At 33.0% G+C, this 13,132-nt stretch overlaps 2 protein-coding genes across 3 annotated transcripts; one reads left to right on the forward strand and one right to left on the reverse strand.

Annotated features, from left to right (window-relative positions):
* Nucleotides 1-276: 276 nt before the first annotated feature.
* LOC123554535 (uncharacterized) lies at nt 277-4,548 on the reverse strand. 2 transcript variants are annotated; one of them, XM_045344756.2, is made up of 6 exons: nt 4,411-4,548; nt 3,599-3,676; nt 3,205-3,270; nt 2,636-2,723; nt 2,207-2,425; nt 280-1,816 (listed from the first exon to the last, which is right to left on the reverse strand). In XM_045344756.2, the coding sequence occupies exons 1-6, from the start codon at nt 4,444-4,446 to the stop codon at nt 1,584-1,586; spliced, it is 720 nt and encodes a 239-aa protein (XP_045200691.1). In that variant the 5' UTR covers nt 4,447-4,548; the 3' UTR covers nt 280-1,583. The 2 variants fall into 2 exon arrangements, with proteins under 2 accessions (XP_053403852.1, XP_045200691.1); XM_053547877.1 differs by lacking the exon at nt 4,411-4,548 and having other exon boundaries at nt 277-1,816; nt 3,205-3,334.
* Nucleotides 4,549-4,658: 110 nt separating this feature from the next.
* On the forward strand, nt 4,659-10,772 carry LOC123554525 (interferon-induced protein 44-like). The gene is made up of 6 exons (XM_045344741.2): nt 4,659-5,001; nt 5,500-5,570; nt 6,504-6,698; nt 7,833-7,973; nt 8,580-8,757; nt 10,400-10,772. The coding sequence occupies exons 1-6, from the start codon at nt 4,668-4,670 to the stop codon at nt 10,660-10,662; spliced, it is 1,182 nt and encodes a 393-aa protein (XP_045200676.1). The 5' UTR covers nt 4,659-4,667; the 3' UTR covers nt 10,663-10,772.
* Nucleotides 10,773-13,132: the final 2,360 nt, after the last annotated feature.

Below are 13,132 nucleotides of genomic sequence, written 5' to 3' on the forward strand. Positions count from 1 at the left end.
GTCGTTCATTGTTTTAAAGTAATTATGATAAATCATTCTGTATAATCACATCGACTTAAATAAGATTTCCCAGGGTTTCTGCTCTAATTGCCTGAACAAAGTGTCAAAAGATCAATCAGCGTTGGTCTAAGACCAAGTCTACTTAAACAAAACGCTATTTATATTAGGCCAACAGGTGACAGTTACAAAGAATAGAGAGCAGCTAGTCATAAAGATTGTTTTATAGTTTTATCACCACGAAATCTGTAAGAAATGTATGCAAAAAACTTGAAATATTTAATTATACAAAAGACAGTTAGAATACAATAGTTTGTAATTAGCCCAGGGTCCAGTTGTTTGAAACTTTAACAGGCGATTAAACTAACAGTCGAAATTTCAAATAACATTAACATTCGTCTGTTTGTCTGTAACTTCTTCCATTCGTTGGTGTCCCATCAGATAAGGCGATTTGTTTATTGTCCACGGATGTAAAAAGGCGAATTATGCACTTTGAGAAAACTGAAGCGGGGCCATTTTCTATGTATAATCGCAAGTGAATTTTCATGTGGTATATCATAACTAAGCGATGAACTTACTTTCATCATGTATCTTTCAACTGTTCTAAAAGAGCTTTTTTTTAAATAAAGGCACTTTAAATTTTCAATACAACAAGCACATAAGAGATCAATATTTTCTAATATCCAATCTTTATTTGAGATTATCCGTTTTTGGGATAGATAAACCGTCATAAATAAAAGGAAAATTCATTGTGTTCGTTTGATTTTCATGTACAAAACATAATGAAATGCTAATGGCTTTTAACAATTCGATATAAAATATGTCTAAATTACTATTTAAAAAAGTATTAATTTGGTATTTCACCAAAATCTAAAATCAAACTTTTATGCTTTTTTATACAAATTTCAATTTGATAAAACTTGTGATGTGAACATACTTGATATACATGTTTCTATTTATTCATCACTGTTGAAACGGAAACAGTGTGGATATATTATGAACCGAATGTTAATGAAAATGAAAGCAAAACAGTAGATAAAATTATGCTGACTCATCACAATGTCAGATTATATATAAGTTTTGTAACCGAGAATGAAAGTGGACATCAAAATTGTAAATAAAGGGAATGTTCATTATTTTTCCCAAATAAGGCTTATGTATAACGAAACTTCTACCGACACACTTTGTGTTCTTATCATTTTTTGTCATTTTGATCACTACAAAACATAAAATTAACAGATTTTGAGAAAACTTTATTTTGCGAAAACTTGTTAATAATACGCCTGAAGTTTTGCGGATATAGAAAGAATAAACATGAGCTCTAAATACTTCATTAATATATCAAACAAAGGAAACGAAAGAAAATACAGATCAAGTCATGCCACAAAAATACTAACAAAACGACTTTCTACAAACTCATCACAAGTTTATAGAAAACAGAAAACGCTGTGTTTGTATAAAGTCGCTCTGCGTTCGTAAACACATGATTTGAATTGTAACACAGTAGATAATAAATCAGTTATATATCAATATTTTTACATATGTATTTAAGAATAATGTATTGTTACAGAAACGTTTGAATCTTCTTAAACTTTAGTTTCTAGCATTTCCTTGTAAAGACGCCGTATTTCACTTTTTGCGGTATCGTTCATGCGACAACTATATAGTCCATTTTCTTGTGTAAAAGCAATATCAACAATACTTTTAAAGTAACAGTATCTTTCTTGCATACCTATCTTAAGCTTTGTTTCTTCTTGTGGCAAAGCATGCTTATCTTTAACGTGCAGCGTAATTAACACAATACGGTCAAAATCCGTTTCTGAAACGATAGTACATTTACTAACACATCAATGTCCAATTCTTGTGTACGCATCTACATGTTTATATGCATAAGAACATGTGTATAAAATGTGTTCATGTTCTTAATTAAAAGTTCTAACATTGTTTCATAGGTTTACTTACAAATCAAGTAAGATATTCTTTCCTTTAAGTCCGTCCAATCATACGTTTGAATACCGAAACTGATATACAAACAAAACATATATAAGCGGTTGTTAGTTGTTGAACGCCTAAATCATTTCTTGTATTTGCACGTCAAAATAGATATATATTTGCACCCAGAAGTCAAGTCTATTAAAACGTTTTGAATTTATCACTAAGTGTTTCGCTGTATTATGCTACTAGATGAAAAAGATATGCTACAACTTACCCTTGACTGACTTCAGCACTCTGTTGATGTCAGCCTCTAAACGAGATGATATATTGCAAATCAAAAGAACTGGTGTTTTGCTGTCAGAGATATTTGTTGTTTTCCTAACAGAGGTGCCATCATTACAAAATTCTTTTTTAAAGGCAGATATGAAGGCTTCGGTTGCTTCTGAAGGTGTAGGATCATATAGTTCCACTTCAATAGACTTGCGAGATCTTTCTGTAAATTTACGGTCACGAAGAAGTTATAACAAAAAAACACGACGTCTTATCTATAACAAAATATATCTTTAAGCATTTTGTGAAATAAATCAAATCGTCGTATTATCTGAAGATGCCATGTTCCTGTTGATGCTATTAATCGCAAATTGCATAATGAAAATCATATTATTATCATCAGTATATATCAAATCAGTGCTCTTCTACTTACTGTTGTTTTTATGTACCTCTGTCTCAAGTCGTGGAGTTATTTTTTCATTGGAATCATATGCATGTGCATCCTGCTTCCAGTGCATTTCCTAAAATAACAAGTTCCTTGTTAGATTAGAGATAAGACTTATAGAGCAAAGTAATGATGTATTTCGTGGAACTGCACACTACTATAAGATTATTTAATCTCGCCTAACAAAAAAGAAATAACTCAAACGCAAATGTTTATGAAAACTCGAATTAATAAGTATCAAAATACAAATTTCAACCAAACGAACACAGTTGAAAAGCTGGTGATCAAAATGCATAACAAGATGATATGATTTGAGTTGTAACAAGGTATTGATACTAAAGCTGTGTAATGTTGAGATATACAATTGGCATTATGAATAAGGAATGGATGTAAGTAGTGATGCCGAATAACTATATTACTTTGTATAAGAGGCAAACTTATGACCTAATGCCTGTTATTGTTTTATACTTCATTTACCACATAAAACTTCTTCTTGTTTATTTATTTATGCATTATGAATATTTTCAATAGTTTAAATCATATGAATAAATACTTACCCGATATAAGGTTTCGAAATATTTTACCGTTTCCCTGTTTAAAAGAACAGTCCCATTATCAGTCTTCTGTAAGTGGAAGCATAATATGAGCTCCATACAACGACACATCACATAGAAGAGTTTAAACAAACTGAAATTTAAACTACTAAAGAATCGGATGACGCAAAATAGCTGGAAATATTGAAGAACAAAAATTTTTGAATATTTTATGTAACTAATGTCTTTCTTTGATTTACTAGTATACCGTTAAATGTTAAATTCTATAAAAGGAAAATGGAAACGTGTCACTTATAGTGTACAGAATAAACGTTTTATGTATAGGGTTTATATTTCTTGCGATTTCACTGACAAATGTTACATTAAGTGTAAAATACGATCTTTTAAGTTCGTTTACCTTTTTATAGAGAACCTTGTACAAAGTATCTAGAATTTGAAATTGTGGTGTCCTCTCTACGTTTTCATCGTCGCTTTCCTGATCATAAAACGGTGGTTTTAAGTAAGTGTTGAAATGAAAACAAAAACGACAAGTAGGCGAAGACTGCATGTTGTTAAGTTGCATGGTATTTTTTACTTTTTGCACAATTTAGGTCGTATGGTTACCTTCCGGCATTAATAATGAGTAAAAAAAATAGTCGCCTCTATGGACTTAATTTCAGGCAAGGGGATGCACCTGGACAATACTGCTAATTTTCCACAAGATAACAGTTTTATCACATGAAAGAAATATACTAGCCAGCTTTTTTTTATAGACAATCGTTACTTTGACATATATTTATTCAGCAAACAAATCAAAGCCGTTTCTATTATCTAACTGACAGTATTTGCTGATGATAAAAGAGTTGCAAAAATGAAAGTTTAACCATCAGTTAAAAGTTTGAACATATTTTTTACCAAGTTCAATAAACTTATTTTGAAACTTTTTAAGCATTTTTCACTCTGCCCATCTCGTATTTTCTGTATGTATGAACATATATTTCTATAATACTTTCGAAATAAATTGCATCTGAAAAAAAATCATAAAGACCGCCGGCTATAAGCTCGGCTATGTATTAATTGTACATTAGCAAATATTTACGATATATATTTTATTAAGATATTGGATTAATGAGGGATCATATTGCATTAAGATAAAGCGTCATCTTCAGAAAAACATAGTTTGCACAAACATGAACAATTATAAATTCTCCATGCATATAATATACTTACTTTCTTTGTTTCTTCTCTTGATGCGTCTCCTCCCATTTCTTCAGAACTGAAGTGTACTAAAATTATTCATATTTCAGCTACAGCAAAGCTGTAAATACAAGTCTTAGTAAGTCCTTCAAAATACTAAATGAATAATGTAAAACATAAATAGTTTTGTTTTGACATATGAGATCACGTATCATTAACAAATAGTTTCTTAATACATCGCTGTTAAATTTTCTTTGCCGAGTATCTTAACATCCAGACGGCAGTCAGCTATGAAAGAGGACATCTTTTTACAGATTTTATTATCAGCCATAAACTATAACGTATTTAAAGCTAAGAACACAGATCTGAAATTTCACACCTCAGATAAACCATTAACGTATCCTTCTTTTATCAGAAGAGCTCATTTGTCAAACGAACAATGGTGTTTGTCAGAAACCAATCTCGTACAACGATCAACTTGTTACGTGTGCCGTATTCCTCGGTGTGAAAAGGAAGACACGCCCTTCGTTCTGATTACGTGTCTATGCGTGTATCTTGAAGGTGAAGAGCAATTCCTTCTGTCTACTAATCTGTCAGAAATGGGAATATTTGGATCTAAACAAGGTTGATAAATAGTATATCTTTCTTTATCTTAATTTATAATTTAGATAATCTAGGTTATTTAACGACAAAACGACAACTAAAATAAAACTTCATATTTAATATAAATTTAAGGTTTAAAAATGTTTTAAAAATTACTTATTTCTATGGTATATCACTTTTAACTATTCATCGTTGTTATAATAAATACATTTTTTCTGACATGTCAACCAAATGCATGATGTAATCTTTTACCACAGAAATTTCAACAACTATGTTATTAGCTCTATGAAATACTCGCAAGTAACAAATGGAAATTCGAATGTTCTACGTACTTCAGTGTAAAAAAAATATTTACGTTCATTGCTGTGTTCATCATTTTAAAATTTGATCTATAGTATATTTGATATATTCATTCTTAAAAAACTGTGAGTCTATGTCAATACAATTCATTACTAGTTTTGAACGCATAGCTATTACTTCGAAACAAATTTACAACATGACTGGTTGCTTAATATGCAGCTCCACCACGTTCAAACACGCCACCACTGGAGAGTCAATGGCGAGACATAGGAGGTAGTTGGACGCCTGAAGTAAGTAAAACATAGTTCTTTAATTCTCTTGAGGTATCAAGCTGTCCTTCTCGTCAATTTTAAAAATTACGGACGGTGGTCTAGGGGGGTTAAAATGTCATATTTTACATGTCAGAGGTATACGATCGATTCTTCTCTTCTTGTATTTTCCAAGATTCGTACTTATAAGATTCTAATAAGATCAAAGTGTTTTCAAAAATAGTGAAAATAGCCAAATTCATAAAAAATCAAATTGTTAACTAATTCTGTTATAAGTAACTATATTGGTTTACACATCTGTATAAACGAAATGTTTCGATAAATAAGGTTATAACAATTAATATTATACGATATTGTTTATAGATATAAAGTCGTCATTTGAAAACGAACTGCTGTGAAAATGTTAAACAGAGACCACCTGGCTCTAAAGACCACATGTTTTGTTTCCCATTTTAACATTTACAGTGTATTTTAACCTGTAAATAAAGTCCACCTTCCAAAAAAAGACCACATTTTGGCTCTCCCAAGGATGGTCTTTATAGACAGGTTTGACTGTATGTAGTAATTAATTTTGATAAAATCTGTTGTATAATATTTATTAAAATATGTTATCGTATTTCATTTGTGACAATTCTGTTTGATATAAAGCATTTCCACCCGTTTAACCAATTAGAATATTGTTAATAACGGGAACCTGTTTTCAAGTTGTCATGGCGTAAATCTTTCCTTTCAATAAGAGCAGACAGATTGCGCTCGTAGCCATAAAAACCACAAATCAGAGGAATTTTCTAACTTTACATATATGTAGTTTTAGAACAAGAACACCGTGTCAAGAACATGTAATTACAAATGTATTTGAAGAAAGACAAACATGAAAGTACACTCAACAAAGATTTTTCGGGAATGTTAAAGCATTTTATATATAATGCATCTCTGAATTATCTTTGAATATAGTTCAGCAATGCGTTATCGAGTGAGATACAAAGCAATGACACAGGCAGCAAAACAGTTAAAAATCCAGGCTTGTTGCTACTAGGACCTGTTGGTGCAGGAAAATCAACTTTCGTTAATTCAGTATTTAGTATTAGCAAAGGAAGACTTGTCAACAAAGCTTATACTGGGGCATCAGCGAAGAGTTATACAACTGCTGTAAGTGTGTTTTCTTTTATTATTTTGATGAAAAACATTTAAACATACTGCTTTCCTGTAAGTCACGCGTATTTCTTTTTGGATAAGAAGAGCGAAAGTTGTAAATGTGCAGTGTCGGCTACCACTCAAGCAAACACTATGATTAGCGACGAACAAAAAAAAAAAATTATATAACGTTAAAAACAATATAACTGGTATCAGAGCATCCGTTGCATGCGTTGATAATGCATTACGCAATCCTTAAATTGATATTACAAAATTATATACAGAGGATGCAGTGTAAAGTGAAATAACGTTACTGGTTGTAATGATTTCACAAGAGCCTTATGTTCACTAGTGAAGGATAATTTGATCTTACATACTTGTAAATATGTCTTTTTATATCATATAGTTTTATATGATTTTAACAACATGTCGTCCGAAACATCATAACGTTGAAGCAATATAATGATGTTTCGATGTTCTTTTAAGAAACTTTTGAGTACTTTTGTGGGATTTATTTGATAAGAAGGCGTGTGTATATCTTTACATCCATGCAGTAACTATACAAGTCTTTGACGTTAACGAAATATACTTTTTTCACAATTTCCAATGATATGTTATTCACATTATTTCGCATTCAAGTGTAATTCTTGAAACAGTGAAAAATATATTGTTCATGTTGAAAATGTGTGTGTGTTCTGGTTTAACGTCTTTTTCAACAATTTTTCAGTCATATAAACGACGGTGTCTACTTGTAGCAGTGAGCATAATGCCCAACTTTATAGTGCTGCTTCACTGGAATATCACGCCGTAGACACGTGACATGATACCCCACCCAGTCACATTATACTGACACCGGGCTGACCAGTCCTAGCACTATCCTCTTAATGCTGAGCGCCAAGCGAGGAAGCTACAAGTACCATTCTTTACGTCTTTGGTATGACGCGGCCAGGGATCGAACCCACGACCTCCCGCTCTCGAAGCGGACGCTCTACCACTAGGCTACCGAGGCGGTGTCATGTTGAAAATACCAGATATATATCACTCTAATATATATCACTCTAATTTTTCAACTATCCGTGAACACATGTAATAACATTTTTCATTTGTTTAGGTTGCATTTAAACCACTCAAAGTGATTACTACTTTTAGTTTACCAGATTCAATGGAACAGGGAAACTGAGTAATTTTCGTCTTTGCGACACAATGGGTGTGGAAGATACTGAAGGAGAAGGATTCCATGTCAGTGATGTAGTAAATCTTATCGAAGGACACGTTAGGAATTCTTATCAGGTAGACTAAGACGAACGATTTTAGATTTCAAGATATCCTTAGACTAAGTGGTGACTTAAGTTTGGGATCATTGCATTAATTCAAAGTTTCATTATAATGGAATACCACTTAAACCGGTATTAGGGACGTCAGAAACGTTGCCTTAACTTCTCAATAAAAGAGGAAACTTATTTTTAAAAACATAATAAAGTAAAACTTGTTAAAAATGATTCTGAAATCCCAAAGGTAAATTTATCTGAGGATACGACAGGGAACGTAAGGGATGTTGCAGTTTCCATTACCTCTCATAATCAGACCCAATAAACCCGAGACCACTATTAATTTTTCTTGGTTGTATTCTTTTTTTTCCAAAAGATTTTAAAAAGATTTAATTTAAATACCATTCAGTATATAGTTGTTAGTTCTGGCGACCGACATTGTCCAATTTTCATTAAAACCTGTTTATTTGTGTCAGATGAAAATAATATTATAAATTCATTAGAATAAAATGATACATTTTAACTAGTTAATAATTTGCGAGCGCTTGTGTAGTTTTGTTTGCTAATTTTAAAGTTGCAAATCGATAATGCACATTAACATAGTCTTATATTAAATTATCTGTTTTAGTTTAACCCGCGTCATCCGTTGACTTCCAGTCATTCTGATTACAACCCAAATCCCGACCCGGAGGAAAAGACTCATTGCGTAATATTTGTGATTGATAGCCACGCAGTAGCTTACGGTTCAGTATCTTATGACATGAAGAAAAAAATCACCCAACTACAAGAAGAAATAAAAAGACGCAGTAAATATATTCTGCTATATTTTTGTTTTGTTTTGTTTTTGTTTGGTTTAACGTCACAACGAAACAATTATAGGACATATGTCATCTTTCCAACTCTTGGTGGTCGAGGAAGACCTAAGGTGCCCCTTCGATTTCATCACGTAGGACCACTGACCTTCTTTAAACCAGCTGGATGGCTTCATCACATGAAGAATTCATCGCCCATCGATGAGGGGCAAGTGATTCGAAGTCAGCGACCTTAACCTCTTGGATATGTAGGCCCCCATTTAAATATTTATTATTATAGTAAAATGTATTGTCATTATTCGGTCAATTTTGTTCTACAACAAACAATTATAAACCATGCATTGACATTTTACTTTGAACACACATAACACAAGTATCTGGATTTTCAACGATAATCTAACGCTTTTCCGTGTATAGAAGTAAAAGAAAACTTTCAAATGATATATTTCAATCAACTTGTTATCATTAATGAAATTAAAACATATTGCAAAATAACAAAATAATACTTTATGCATGCGCATAAACATTTAGGCTAACAATTAAACGAAATTTATTTGTTTCAAATCCATTTTATTTCCCCGCCACGAGTGGTGGATTGTTACAGCAACGTTGTGTCCGCTCTGTATCTCCTAAATCCATGGAAGGATTTTTTTGAAACTTTGGTCAAATGATTACCTCAACAAGACAATGTGTAAAACTTTTGAGTCAGCCATGTCGACTCAATGTCAATGTCACAACTCAGGGTCAAATGTTTCAGCATTCCATTTTGGGTCCGCTCTGTATCTCCTAAACCCCTTGATGGATTTTCATGAAAGTTGTGTCAAATGATCACCTCATCAAGACAATGTGCATAACTTAGGAGGCAGCCATGTCGGCTCAAGGTCACAGGTGGCGAAATAGGTGAAAAAATAACCATGACGAAAATATCCCAAAGTCAAAGTACGGTACATATGTATTAATATCTTTATAATCAGTATTAAATTGATGCAGATTTCAATAATAGTGTGGCTTTCTTTAAGAATTACAAAATGGCCCATACAGATTGCCATGGTTTAGCATTTCGTTCAAAGCACTAGGGTTGCTCAAAAATACTTATAGTTTAGCGGAGTTCTTGGCAATTTCGTTTAATGTATGGGAGTTGTTCAATAGCTAAGTATACTAGCTCTACAACTATGTCACATTTTTGTACAATTTAGTATAACTGGTTTTGTTTAACCAGCAACATGTCAACTTGCAACTTTAATTCTTAAGATAAAATGACATCGCACGGTACAAAACTAGGGTCAATCGCGCTAGCGGCCCAGATGACGTGTAATAACACAAATAACTGCAACTAGAATTACGTAACATTTCGCAAAAAAAAATAACAAAAATCAGAAACATCTTGAATATATCTTTATTATATATATGTGATGTATCCGTAATATTTAAAGTTAATCGGTCATTTAGGTTTAAAAAAACAACATTTTTTGTCTAGGACAGTCACGACCTGTCGACTGCAGGTAAATTGTAGCAATTGTTTCAAAGATAGATGTACATTTACGTCAGACGCAAGGTTCTGCAAAAAGGTAATCGTTTATCCAGCAATACATCATGCACTGTCTATTTAAGCATGTCATTTTATTCTTATTTATAGATATACCAAGGGTCCTTATTCTCACAAAAGCAGATCTTCTATGTGAAGAGGTGTCGAAAGATATTTCGGCCATTTTCAAAAGCACAAAAGTCAAAAAGGCAGTAAAGAAGGCGTCTGAAATTTTCGAAATTCCACTATCCAACATTCACCCCGTGAAGAATTACGAGGGTGAAATCACCCTGGACCCGCTGAAAAGCATACCGCTGTTGCTTGCTCTGAGACAGATTGTTCATTTTGCATCGGATTTTGTAGAGGAAAACTGAAGTCCGTCTGACATATTGTATAATAAATTGTAACAAATATACAGATATAACAAGATTCATTGTGCATAATGTTACATATGTGAACATTTCAACGTGTTTATACACATACATGTACATACTTTATCCAGTATTTATTTGTTGTATCATCAAGAACATTTAATAAAATGAGAATCATCTGCACATACAAATGTACTAAAATGTTTGCGTTAAATTATTTAATAAGTCATCTTAAATCCAATTCAAACTTGATCTAACATATTATTTAATCAGACTTATAAAATGAATGTTAAAAGCATATAGACTACATGCTACGATTTATGTTCATATTCAATTACCGGTATCTTATTTAGAAAGTACTTTTAAAAACATTGTCGTTTTCTTAAACATTATAAAGTAGAAGCCAAAAGTGTGGATCTGTTAATATTTGATAATTTTACTGACGTCATTCTTTTGAAACCACCATTGATCCTATTTTCAAATACTTCTTCATGAATCAAAAACTGATCTGAGAATCCACAATTTATGTACGGAGCTTCTTGTTATAAAATCGTCATAAACATGTACGCCACTTCCAGGGATCGACCCAACATTCCTTCGATTCATATTCTTCTGCTAACACTACGGTATGTACTGGTACAGAATCCAGGAACACTGGTTGGGTTAACTGCCCGCCGTTACATGACTGAAATACTGTTGAAAAACGGCGTTAAACCCAAAACAAACAAACAAAATCTGCTAACACTACCGCGCTAACAGGACGGCAAAGGAATGTCTTTGCGCGTACTTTGCAGTATAAAAGCCACTAATTCAAATCCTTCTTTAATTCATATAGAAAAGACAACTTCATGTCTTATTTACGAGTCTTGATAGATAGAACATCACTTTTTATACGCCCGAAGGTACGTATTATGTTATGGTCCCGGTGTCCGTCCGTCCGTCCGTCCGTTAGCAATTCCGTGTCCGCTCTGTAACTCTTGAACCCCTTGAAGGATTTCAAAGAAATTTGACACAAATGTTCACCACACCGAGACGACGTGCAGAGCGCATGCTTTGGATGTCTCATTTCAAGGTTAAGGTCACATTTAGGGGTCAAAGGTCATATGAGTGTGTTTCGTGTCCGCTCAGTAACTCTTGAACTGCTTGAAGGATTTCAAAGAAAATTGGCACAAATGTTCACCACACTGAGACGACGTGCAGAGCGCATGTTTTGGATGTCTCATTTCAAGGTCAATGTCACACTTAGGGGTCAAAGGTTATATGAGTGTGTTTCGTGTCCGCTCTGTAACTCTTGAACTGCTTGAAGGATTTCAAAGAAACTTGGCACAAATGTTCACCACACTGAGACGACGTGCAGAGCGCTTGTTTCGGATGACTCACTTCAAGGTCAAGGTCACACTTAGGAGTTTAAGGTCATATATTACTTTGCTGTGTCTGCTCTGTAACTCTTGAACTGCTTGAAGGATTTCAAAGAAACTTGGCACACATGCTCACCACACAGAGGCGACTTGCAGAGCGCAAGTTTTGGATGACTGGCTTCAAGGTCAAGGTCACACTTAGGGGTCAAAGGCCATATATGACTGCTTTGTATATATTGCTATGCATTGCAGCGCTCTTGTTTTTATTTGGCAGATCCCTTTTTGTTCTCTTACAATAAATGGGTTTTTTTAATTACTTCCCTTTTTTGTTACTATATATAGCTTATTTTGAAACTTTTTTATTATTGGCTGTAGGGAAAAACCGAGAACACTTTTCTGTGGTACAACATGGATGGTACATCCAATTTTTAGATGTATTTTGACTTAACTTTACCTGGTAAGAGTTTTTTGTGGACTTAGAATTTTTTTTTTTTTTTTTTTGAATTTCTTCTTTTTGTTGTTCCTGTCCTTTGGGCTTCAACAGTCATGTTCTTTAAATTTTGCTCCCATCCTGTGATGTAACCCTTCGGGTGTATATTGCCCCGCTTGGCGGCGCTCTTGTTATATATTAAATATTTACAAAATTAAAGTTTCGCTTTCGAGCAAGACGTGACTCGATCAGGAATTTTGTAAGATTAAGAGAAGACAGAAATATTTATGAAATTAAAAGATTTTTATTCGAAAATATTCGTTTTGTACATGTTGTTAACACATCGATAAATTTCAGATTGCGTGAACATTGGTGTTTGCATGTACACTCAATATCTTACTGAATAGAATGTTATTGGAAAATAAAATTATTATTATGAGAAATTTACATATGTCATTAGGATATATACTTCTTTTACATGTTGCCATATTTATATGTGTTGTGGGGAATAAATTTTTTTAGTTTAAACGCTGTCTTGTTTACAGTCAGTCTATATGTTCGTTTAATAGTTTGCTTGGAAGCAGTGGTCAAGCAGTTTACTAGTAGTAAACTATTACGTCAGAATTACTGACACGTCATGATACCACCCTTTACTTTGAAAGGGAAAATAAAACACAAATGCTGA

Source organism: Mercenaria mercenaria, chromosome 7, assembly GCF_021730395.1.
Source record: "Mercenaria mercenaria strain notata chromosome 7, MADL_Memer_1, whole genome shotgun sequence".
Lineage (NCBI taxonomy): Eukaryota > Metazoa > Mollusca > Bivalvia > Venerida > Veneridae > Mercenaria > Mercenaria mercenaria.

What these genes read in the sequence shown, in the direction of transcription:
- LOC123554535 (XM_045344756.2), bottom strand. Translation starts at nt 4,446, where the DNA reads ATGGGAGGAGACGCATCAAGAGAAGAAACAAAGAAA. An exon ending in CAAGAGAAGAAACAAAGAAA is followed by an intron (nt 3,677 to 4,410) that starts GTAAGTATATTA and finishes TTTTATGATCAG; the next exon opens with GAAAGCGACGATGAAAACGT. An exon ending in AGTGCTGAAGTCAGTCAAGG is followed by an intron (nt 1,817 to 2,206) that starts GTAAGTTGTAGC and finishes CTATCGTTTCAG; the next exon opens with AAACGGATTTTGACCGTATT.
- LOC123554525 (XM_045344741.2), top strand. Translation starts at nt 4,668, where the DNA reads ATGAAAGAGGACATCTTTTTACAGATTTTATTATCAGCCATAAACTAT. An exon ending in CGAAGAGTTATACAACTGCT is followed by an intron (nt 6,699 to 7,832) that starts GTAAGTGTGTTT and finishes TACTACTTTTAG; the next exon opens with TTTACCAGATTCAATGGAAC. An exon ending in ACGTTAGGAATTCTTATCAG is followed by an intron (nt 7,974 to 8,579) that starts GTAGACTAAGAC and finishes TATCTGTTTTAG; the next exon opens with TTTAACCCGCGTCATCCGTT.